The sequence below is a fragment of the Watersipora subatra genome, chromosome 2, assembly GCF_963576615.1.
Source record: "Watersipora subatra chromosome 2, tzWatSuba1.1, whole genome shotgun sequence".
NCBI lineage: Eukaryota > Metazoa > Bryozoa > Gymnolaemata > Cheilostomatida > Watersiporidae > Watersipora > Watersipora subatra.
Window position 1 is genome coordinate 39,387,206 of NC_088709.1, and position 11,695 is coordinate 39,398,900.

General features: G+C 37.0%; 1 protein-coding gene across 1 annotated transcript; it reads right to left on the minus strand.

The window, feature by feature from the left end:
- Window positions 1-652: 652 nt before the first annotated feature.
- LOC137387334 (SH2 domain-containing adapter protein E-like) lies at window positions 653-9,587 on the minus strand. The gene is made up of 7 exons (XM_068073720.1): window positions 9,415-9,587; window positions 7,721-7,800; window positions 6,856-7,041; window positions 4,860-5,050; window positions 4,203-4,365; window positions 1,901-2,020; window positions 653-990 (listed from the first exon to the last, which is right to left on the minus strand). The coding sequence occupies exons 1-7, from the start codon at window positions 9,436-9,438 to the stop codon at window positions 795-797; spliced, it is 960 nt and encodes a 319-aa protein (XP_067929821.1). The 5' UTR covers window positions 9,439-9,587; the 3' UTR covers window positions 653-794.
- Between the last annotated feature and the right edge of the window lie 2,108 nt (window positions 9,588-11,695).

Consider the following 11,695-nt stretch of genomic DNA (forward strand, 5'->3'; position numbering starts at 1 on the left):
ACTGTTATGACGGAAGTTATGCTTGATGTTAGCCTGTGTTCTGATGTTTGAGACTTAAGCCTGGTTCCCATATACGTCGCAAAGCACCGGCGACAGCACCGCAGGCTATTAGCGGTGAAATGGGAACCTACGCGCCGAGGACCGCCGGTAGTTGCCGGTGGCATCGCAATAGTTTCGCGCTGCTCAAATTTCGCGAAAGACCGCAGGCAAAACCTTCCCGAAATGCGAGCATTTTATTTCATTACGCGATTATGTTTAGCGATGCAGCTTATATGTGAACATATACCGCCAAGCCTAACGTCGCAAACGTTTTGCTGCGCTAGTTACCGCCGGAGTATCGCAATCAATATGGGAACCAGGCATTAGTACCCCAAGTCTAGATACTCAGTCTAATAATAACTGTTTTTAAAGCAATTGTTTAATCATACCTGTATTTATTATTTTAACAACCAATTTTCTATCACTAGCGCATTCAGTAGGCCTACATATACAAGTATTTATGTTGTTAACAAATAGAAATCTCACAACAACCTTGAGCATCACCCAAATACAAAACTCACTGCATTTAGTTTAAAAACTGATAATATAGAACTTGTGAATATTTGTGCTCATCTTAGGCTAAAGTCTTATCTGTGTGAAACTATCAGATGTGCGCGGGATATGGAAAACTTAATATTTATGACATTTATCACCAAGTTATAAATACGTATGAAACAACTGTGTCTGGTACGCGTGATCACGTGACGAGTTTGCTAAGAGATGAACTTAAAAGCACCCCGCACTTAAGAGATGTGTCAGGGTGCCAAAGAAATGTCACAATGCACAGGATATGTAAGAAGGATTTTTTCAGCTCCATTTATCTTAAGGGGCTGTTCAGTGTAATATTTTATCATGGCAGCTGCTGACTCAAACGGCTCACTAAACTGTCCCAGAATGTACTTGCAGTCCTTCTGTCTCACAGCTATCAAATGGACCACCTCATGGCTAGTTCTACAAAGACAGATTTTAGGCTATTGCTTACACTGTAGATAGCTGATTGTTTGGCATGGTAGTTTCAGAGAAATGCAAGAATCTCTGGTGTATAAACTGTGCGTATAAGACACAGCAAGTTGGTAAGTAGTATACTGACATGGTAGGTTGATGAGTAGTATACTAACATGATAAGTTGATGAGTTGTATACTGACATGGTGAGTTGATGAGTAGTATACTGACATGGTAAGTTGATGAGTAGTATACTGACATGGCAAGTTGATGAGTAGTTTACTGACATGGTAAGTTGATGAGTAGTATACTGACATGATAAGTTGATGAGTAGTATACTGACGTGGTAAGTTGGTGAGTAGTATACTGACATGGTAAGTTGATGAGTAGTTTACTGACATGGTAAGTTGAAGAGTAGTATACTGACATGGTAAGTTGAAGAGTAGTATACTGACGTGGTAAGTTGGTGAGTAGTATACTGACATGGTAAGTTGATGAGTAGTATACCGAAATGGTAAGTTGGTGAGTAGTTTACTGACACGGCAAGTTGATGTCTAGTATACTGACATAGCAAGTTGATGAGTAGTATACTGACATGGTAAGTTGATGAGTAGTATACTGACATGGTAAGTTGGTGAGTAGTATACTGACATGGTAAGTTGGTGAGTAGTAGACTGACATGATAAGTTGATGAGTAGTTTACTGACATGGTAAGTTGATGAGTAGTACACTGACATGGTAAGTTGGTGAGTAGTATACTGACACGGTAAGTTGGTGAGCAGCATATTGACAAATATTTTGAGCAATTATTGCTAATAATTGTTACTGGTTGCATCTGAAAGAAGGTACAGGCAAGCAAACATTGTTTTAGCAAAGTTAACTGCTAAATACAGGTACAAGTAATAGCCATTCGCGAACCTGACAGATAGAGTAAGATCCTTGCGCTGTAGACTGTTCACCCTGACAAGGAAAGCACCAACTGGGTTCATTTTCAGAATTTGTTCAGCATCTGAGCGGGAGATCTCATCATGATACCAGCTGTAATGTTATGGGAGTATCGAGAAACTTGTTAATAATCATCTTGTCCAAGTTGAAAAAATAAAATGGCTGAGTAATTACAGTTTGCTCCTAGTCTGAAGTAGCAAGCAGTGAATAGCGAGTAGGGGTTGAGTTGAATTTAAAGAAATAATGAGAATGCATGACTTTAACTTTTCATAGGTTTAGTAATTCTAGAGCCAGATTTCTAAATTCAACAAAAAGGTCAAAGCGATTGAGGACGAGACAAATAAAAAATTGTGCAACTTCAAAAAAGGAAAACAGACTGCCCTCTCAATGGTGAATGTCAAGTTGCATCTGTCATCTACAGTGCAACAGTAACATGAGAGAATAATGACTAAACTTATATTGGCTAACAGAATATACAGTTAAAACCAGATTCAACCAACATCGGCATAACTTCAACTAGAACGAGTTTCACCACAGCACCGAGCTATCACAATAAACATGAAAACTAATAGATGAAGACGCCAAATATAATGCCATTTATAATCTAGAGCGACCAACAAGCAATACCATACTCCAACCTATCTAAACAGAGCGACTTGCAGTATTTTTGTCTGGGAAGCTTATAATAGCCTCCTTCAAAACAAATATATTGAACTCATGATCTGAGCTAATATCTAACTGCCGACATGAAAACAAATTTTACGTTACAAGTTTCAAGAAAGTTCTACAACAAAACGACCTGTAATGTTTATTTTAATTTCTGTTAAAGATTTAGGCTATTATGATCTGATATGTAGTAATGTTCACTAAATATGATTATTGTCCAGTTTCTGAGGATTGCCTTGGCAGCATAAAGCTATAAGTAGCAAGAATAAAAACTTTATAGAAACATCTACATAAACCACATTCTAGTATAGCCTTTTATTTAGTGTAGCTATACCTCCTGTATAGAGTGCCTTTAGTACAGCTCCATTAATAGGTCCCACTTTGTCATTGTCTATGTGATTACATATGTCAAGTTGTCCGTGTGTCCGCATGTCAGTGTGCCCGTGTATCCATATGTCCGTGTATCAGTGTGTCTGCGGGTCAATGTGTCTGTGTGTCCGCATGTCAGTTTGTCTGTGTGTCCGCGTGTCTGTGTGTCCGCATGTCCATGTGTCCGCATGTCTGTGTGTTTGTGTATCAGTGTGTCTGTGTGTCATTGTGTCCGCGTGTCATTGCGTCCGCGTGTCCGTGTGTCATTGTGTCCGTGTGTCTGTGTGTCCATGTGTTTGTGTATCAGTGTCTGTGTGTCCGCATGTCAGTGCGCTTGTGTTAGTCTGTGTAAATGCTACATGTTTCCACATTTTTGGGCTATCATTTTTATCCAACTTTCACATGCTTTGTACTTTCCATCAGGTCGCCAAAAATATTTGGTTTCAAAACTCCATCTGGTTTCTGAGAACCAGCGTCATAAATACCAAAATCAAGATTGTGCCTTCACATGAGTTAAGGACGGTTGGCCTCGATGAATGCGTTGTCATGAACGATTGTTGTCATGAAAGCAGCGTAGCAACTTGCATAAAAAATCTACAGGCATGCTGCAAGGTATCTGATTAAAAATGAAGGGGAACTCCGATAATGCCGGACTTACTGCTAGCATTTTATAAAAATCAAATCACTAGGTGCGTAGATTTAACACAAAAACCCATTAAGTGATGATTTGAAATTATGAGACACATTCTGTCATTACTTTTAGTATTCAGCCATAGCATGCAAATTTAGTCGTGGTGCTGTACACACAATAGTGACCCTATTTTTACCACATCTTATATATTAATGTATTATTTTATTTTTATTAAAATAAACTCACAACCTGTCTTAACACTTATTTAGTGTACAAAATGAAACAGGTTTTGTTAGAAACTTTTCTAAAGCAAAGCAGATATCATCCTCAGTTTCCTCTGTTTTTGTTATTCAAAAATATATCACCGGTCATCATTATACCATAAATAATAATAATAAAAGCATAATAATACCTATCGTTATTATTATGCTTTTTTTGTTGAAAAGCACATCTCAAGAGAAAACAAATGCTTGTTCGAATTTTATGTCACACATCGAAAAACCTGTCTAATATTGTAAGCCATGGTTAGACTTCATAAGTTGCAAAAGTTATTATTTTTTTATCATGAGAGCAAATGGTAATGTCAAAGATCAAATTAAAATATTTTACCTTTGTTGGAGCAGAGGTAGCTTAACGTTTACCATGTTGTTGGCAATGGTGGGCGTTACCTCTTTTTCATTTCTCACATCCTGCAGAGGTAAGTCTAAGTGCTTTTCTTTGAGCAACAGCTGAAGGGCATCTACCGTCTGCCAGGGTTCATCGTATACACTGTCTGTTTTGAGCGTGAACAGAGTGCATCAAGTTGTTTATTACGCATTAACTCTGGATCTATTCTTGACTAATAGAGCAGGTGCTTGTTCTGGACTAGCAGTCTGAACACTCGTTCATTTATCACAATCACAACAAAAAACATTTCAAACATGCAATAAGCTACTTGTAATTGTGAAGCAGGAAGTCCTGCATGCTTCGAGTTTTACCATAAACGTGATGAATATTCAGCTCTGAGCAAGTCATACCAAAGTTGTGTACCAAATCAATAGATGTAGACCAAATCAATAGACACATCCCGAATAGATAGATGTATCCCAAATCAATAAATGCATATGCGATCAATAGATGTATACCAAATAAAAAAACATTATGTTAAACAGGTTATTTTTTTAAGACTAGCAATTTTTAGTGAGCTGCTCCATTTCCTTGTCTTGAATGTTTTTTAAAGCGTTCAACTCGAAGTTACCACTCACCTAATTAAGCATGGCAGTTTACCTTGGCAGTAGCGCCTTGAAGTGACATCTTCCTTGAGATCGACATTTTCATATTTGATTTGATTTGTTTGGGTCAAGCCCTGTAGCCTCACATTCTCATAGTCTATATCGCTCAGCGACTGGCACTTCCTTCTTAAGCTCAGGTCCCTTTGCTGAGACTCACCATCAATTTCGTCATCATTTAAAGAAAGACTAAAACAGATTAATACAAAAAATTAATAATGGGATGACTTATAGTGAGTAGGAATGATCACTCGTGATTAGTAGGAATGATCACTCATGATTAGTACGAATGGTGACTCATGATTAGTAGGAATGGTGACTCATGATTAGTAAGAATGGAGACTCATGATTAGTGGGAATGGTTACTCATGATTAGCAGGAATGGCAACTCATGATTAGTAGGAATGGTGACGCATGATTAGTAGGAATGGTGACTCATGGTTAGTAAGAATGGTGACTCATGATTAGTGGGAATGGTTACTCATGATTAGTAAGAATGGTGACTGATGGTTAGTAAGAATGGTAACTCATGATTAGTAGAAATGGTGACTCATGATTAGTAGGAATGGTGACACATGATTAGTAGGAATGGTTACTCATGGTTAGTAGAAATGGTGACTCATGGTTAGTAGGAATGGTGACTCATGATTAGTAGGAATCGAGACTCGTGGTTAGTTGGAATGATGACTCATGGTTAGAAGGATGTTGAGTTGATTCATATTTGTTATATTTCATCATGACTATTGTCATGTTAGTTTGATATACTAACTGATTTAAGGTTTAACTTTGGCAGACTGCAATAGAAGTCTTATGTCAAAGTAGAACTAGATTGGAGCAAGGTGAGCAAAAACAATGAATAAAATTATTGTTGAGGCAAATCTTTGCGATCAAAATCATTCAACAATCAATTAGTTGATGATTCAACAATTAAAACGAAGATATTGATGTAAACAATAATAGACACAATATATTCGCTATGGCTAGTTGCTTAGCACTCCAAGTTCTTTTCTTTTTCTGCAGAATCACACTATAGGTGCTGACAGTAGGTGGTGGGTAGTTCAGGAGATTGCAGATGAGCATTCAATGCTGCTCAACCAATAGAAACTAGTTTTAGAAGAATCATTAGTAATAATATTGTAAACTTCAGTTTTAATCATTGTACAGGACAGAAAGAAAATGCAGACCAGAATGAATGGTATTAACAAATTTTCACCACAAATACTGACTTCAACTCTAGATATGACTGTGACGGCTCAGATATCTGCACTTACGTAAATTTGGCAGTTCAAGTTTTCAATACTCTTTGATTGAAACACTCATATACATGTAGTGCATCACTGAATTCTTTCATTCCACAAATACGACAATTTAAGCAAATATTTATTTCATTAAAATATAGTAGAAAAAACTTTTCATTGTGTTTATTTAAATCTAATATTACTAATGAATGCTCGGCGTTGCATAGATTATAAAATAATTACACAATACATTTGAGTAACTTAAACTAGTTTGAATCTTTACTATAATAGGAGCTGTGAAGCCAGGTTGTAACTGTTAATAAACGTGTCATGATCTCTCACGCAATCATGATCTTCAAGCAAAGCAGTAGCAATCAATAATATTTTCGCAAGGGCTTTAATTGTGCATATGTTAACTGATGTGATGTGCACAATTATTGTTAGATGTTGGATGCTTAGCATAATGAGTAGTACGCATGTCTGCGGAACTGGAGGTTCAGAGTTCAAATACAGTGTTCAGCGGACTTTTTGTCTTGAAAACATTCTCGCTCTAACTGGACAGAAGAACAACAAACGGCAAACACTGAGATTTCTATATATAAATTATTATGGAAAAGTGGTATGATTCGTCATATAAAAGATTTTACCGCATATAAGGCATTTTAAAGTCAGATCATCAAACAGTTCAGAGCTGCTAGACAAGTTGAAAACATTAAACACCGTCTGAGATTAATGTATATGCAGGAGAAGACAAACCCTTTAATCAATCCGACCTCTGCAGCATCTTCATATATGCTATCAGTCGAAACAGAACGTTGCTCCTCCTTTTTTAAGGATTTCTTCGTGCTCAATTGGTTAGAACGCTGTAAGGCTGTGTAATCGCAGAGAAAGTCAGAAGAGTCTAATGACCTTGACCTTCGCCTCGCTAGCCATACCGCCCTTCTACAAACAATGGTAATCTGCTGACTTACAAACAACAATAGTAAAAAAATCTAAACTGTGTTTATTTCTGTGTATTGCCTTTAATTCTGTATAATTCATACTGTGTCGGCTGCAGTGCCTAGTACAGCTCTATACTGATTGCAATAGTCTTGTTGGCTATGAGAGTTTCAGCAATTTTCTTCTGGCCAACAATTCATAATGCTAGCCGAACTGTTTAGTGTGAAGCTATGAAAGACTGGCCTGCGTAATGAGTAAGTGCACAGTTTATTCCATAGTATAGCATAGTACAGCCTGTTGGACTGGTAGTGCATTGGATACATGCCAGTCTGAAAAACTGGTGGTTCTTAGTTCAAATCCAGTGCATGGAAGATTTTTCATTCCTAAAACTTTGTCGCTATATCTGGACACATGATCAGACAGGCAAACGAAAAAACTAAGTTCTAATCCAGTGCACAGCGAATATTTCAATCCTGATGCTTTGTTGTTGTAACTGGACAGACCAAAAACAAACTTTGAGATTCATATTTTCTAATGTGGCTGCTGATTATGTAATCTGTTCTTAAGTATTATTACGTTTTATGAAATTGACAGTGGTAAGTACATCTCTCTGGTATACAAAGGAGGAAATTTATTTACGGTACAACATTGAAAAGGAAGACTATAGCATGTTGATATTTACCTACTGGAGCCCAGTTTTTTCTTGAACTGAGTATCTGACGCGTGGATGACACCTCCTTCATAAATGGTTCTGGAATCCAGCTATGAAACAGATATAAAACTGTAAACAGTAATTGGAATGTCTGACAATGATACCACGGCTTTATTTCCATATTAATCATATTAATATGCAATCAGTGTTGTTGTGGAACTCATGCAAATGACAGTAAGTACCCTACAGGATGAAATTATTCGCGGAGTTGAATTTCGTGAAAATTGTCTTTTCAAGCACAATCGCTGACTAAATTATTCGCGGATGAACACATTCGCGAATAAATTAATCACTGCAAACAGCTAGCGATAGAGTAAAACCTTCACGTGCGTATATGTTTCTGATTTCTGTTTCATTTTAGGTTTCTGTGTAACTAAGAATTTTATGTCGATCATGCTAAGCTTTAAATTTCTGGCTTCATCCAGAAATTTTCATGAATGTTCATCGATTTGGAGGCCTTTGGTGAACCAACAACTTGTGGTAAGTTATGAGTGTTTTCAACGTAAAGAGCTGCAGGATATTTTTTTGATGATGATGCCATGCCGAATCACTTGCGACAACCTTGACCACAAAATTTTTTGTAAAGAAGTGTGATGCATTGGCAATGGGCTTAACTCAAAGCCCCGGCGAAGATTTTAAAAGAGTTCGGAACTCAGCTACATCTACTAACTCTGCCTAGCGGCTAGCATTTAGTTTGAAGTAGTAGTTTTCTCCTTTGTGTTAAAACTAAAACTAATTATTCGCGGATTTTAATAATTCGCGGATTTGACTCTACGCGAACTCGCGAATTATTAAATCCATCAAATATTTTCATCCTGTAGGGTATAGAATAGCAGTTAATATAAGTATCTCATTTCTAGTATATCCAATGTAAACAGCTATGTGTGCGGTAAAACAGAACATGTCTGCTGGTAGCCCTGAATTAGTGCTTTTCTATCGGTTTTCATCGACAAACTACCTGCGACTGATAAGACAATCTTGCACCTTGTTTTCAATGAAACAAACATAATAAAAAACAAATATACAAAACAATAATAATGTTATTCGAAGGTCATTCGAAGGTCATTCTAAGAAAAGTTGAATGCTTTTCACACAGCAGCAACGGTGTAAAAAACAACTCAATCTATGATCTTTGACTTTTTCTTGCCTCTTCTCCGCTATCTGATCAAAACGTGGTTCCTTGTGGGTGAGTTGAATGCGCAGATCATTCTCAGGATTGATAGAGTTACCATACTTATTTTTGATGTATAAAAAAGATGACAATCCAGACTCACATAGGCAAGTTGTTGTGATGACAAATATACTTTCATCTTCACAATTAATTATTGCACCCCTGCCAACAACATCTCGCACCCCTGTCACCAACATATCACACCCCTACAAACAACAGCTTACACCCCTGCAAACAATATATCGCACCCCTGCCAACAACAGCTTACGCCCCTGCCAACAACAGCTCGCCTCCCTTAAAAGTATGAGCAACCTGATCTGGAGGCCCTGCCCTAAACGATCAAGGAGTCAGCTTATGAGCTGAACCTCTACTAGCATAGCATTTGCCTCTTCCCTTATCACACCCATCCGACAATAATTCATAACTAGCAACTAGGAGGTAAACAACTAAGTTACTCAGCAAACAGTAAATAGCATGAGTAAATCTCACTTACAGTGGAAACGTGTTCGAGTACCATCCAACTTGGACTACTTGTTCACAGTGACGATGTCCTTGAGATGGTGTAACTCTCTAGTTATTCCAACTACAGCTAGAGACGCACTGCTTGAGATGGTGTAACTCTCTAGTTATTCCAACTACAGCTAGAGACGCACTGCTTGCGCTATCTTACATGTTAAATATGACTGACAAGCGATGTCAAGTCAAGCTTGAGTGAATTCTTGTCTGAGAAATGAGTAATCCAGTTATAGCGCTTAGCGAGCCGTATCTATTCTCAGGTGTCACAACACCACTGAAAGCGTAAAGAAATATTTGTTGCAGAATTAATCGCATTTCCTTCCTAAAAATCAGTAGACAATTTTTATAAAAGACCTTGTAATAAATGTCTTAAAATATCTGATACACATGCATCAAGGTTAAAACAACGTATATTAATTATATTTGATTATTTAAAGATGGTTCATTTTTAATGGTGAAGTCATCTGGTTGCATCTGCTCTTTAAGATAAGCTAGTTGACCGATCAAAATGTGTCTGTAGTTGGACGTTTGAAAATATATTCATATATAGATTATATAAAGATTATTCTATTGTTTTCAAGGTAGCTGATTAGTCCAGTTGGCAGCATGGTGGCCTATGAATCTGAGTGTCAGAAGATCAAATCCTGCTCAAGGTAGTTTGCTGTGAAGAACTTTAGTTACCTCCTATATTATTTCCATAGTGTAAATGATTCAAGATTACAAGACCAGAGGTATAGTACGTAGATATATAGAAAGTACCAAGATCTGCTAGTATATATGTTGGGTCAAAAGGAAGCTTCCAGATTCTGTATGCATAAAATGGTGTACACACGGAGTGTACAGATTCTAATAACATATTCTTTACAATGTTAAAAATATTATAATAGTTTTGGGGTTGATTGGGTACGCGATCGCCTAGATATTTATAAAGTTTAATGTTTGCCTCATAACCACCACATTAAGTTGTGTTTTCGCAGACCATCGATAGAGTAATTACTGTGTCAGTCACATATCATTAATAGCAACATGCGGGTGCAACTACAAATTGGTGGATGCGTGTAGTGCTCAACGAATGCATATCACCTGATCAATTCGACGATATACATGGTTGTGATAGTTTATTGGGTTGCACTGTATTGATTATCTGCGATACACTGAATTTAATTTTCAATTGAACTGTGAATAACAAATTTTAATTACGGCTATAAATTCTATGGACCAGTGAAGGATTTGCATCAGTAGCGTGTTGGTGTTATGAGAGTAGTAATTCTATAAATGAGCTTGTCCGCACAGGGTTTATGTGTTTACGCATATTTTTTAACACAACAAATTGAAATGATTTATATGTATACATAATTGACAGACGTTAGTATTGACGTTATGTCATAATTACAAACAATATTTCTTAAGCAAATTCCAAAAAAAATTTGAAGTTTGTTGGATGTTGCAAAGAGATTCTCTGAAATGAACTAGTCTTCCAGCAAGTGACTTTTGGCAACCCTTTTAAAATCTGAGTTATCATGAAAATCACTCACTAAATAGAGAGGAAATTATAATATTCCTATGAAACTAGATAAGTTGGAAGTTAAAAACTCCGAAGTTCCTTAAAACATTCAAGAGCTTCAAAGGGAACTTCTAGGGACTAGAAATTTTAGGATTCTTTTATATATAGAGTCTAAGCATTCTATCTATTTCAGTGTTTGTTGGTTGTTTGACGTGTGTCCAGTGATAACAATAATGCTTTAGAAACACAAATTCTTGCTCATACTGGACTTGAACTCGATTCCTTCAGGTCTGCAGACAGGACACAAAACCACTAGACTACGTGTCCAATTAACCATACAAATAAACTATAGGGCAGATATTTATGCACCTGCCAATCTTTCATGGCTCACACTTCATCTATCACTGCTTCCCACTTCAGCTAGCATGCCCAGAGATATTGATTGCGTGAGAGCTCATGAGGCTATCTTCTTTTCTAACGCTGGCTTATTATAGCAAAGTTAAACTTAAGTTACTCAAATTCACCGGGTAAAGAAACTTTACCCGATGAATTTACCACTTTTAGAAATTTACCACTTTTAGAAATTTGAGAAGCTTTTCTGAGCAAAAACTTTTTTATTTCCCGACCAACACCGGCCATTCACCTAGTTGTTATACAAATACATGTACGGGTATCCATAGTATCTGGACGAGAGACAGCAAGATAATAAATGTGGTCTACATTAGCCATATGACTCCAACTATTTTGTACGTCA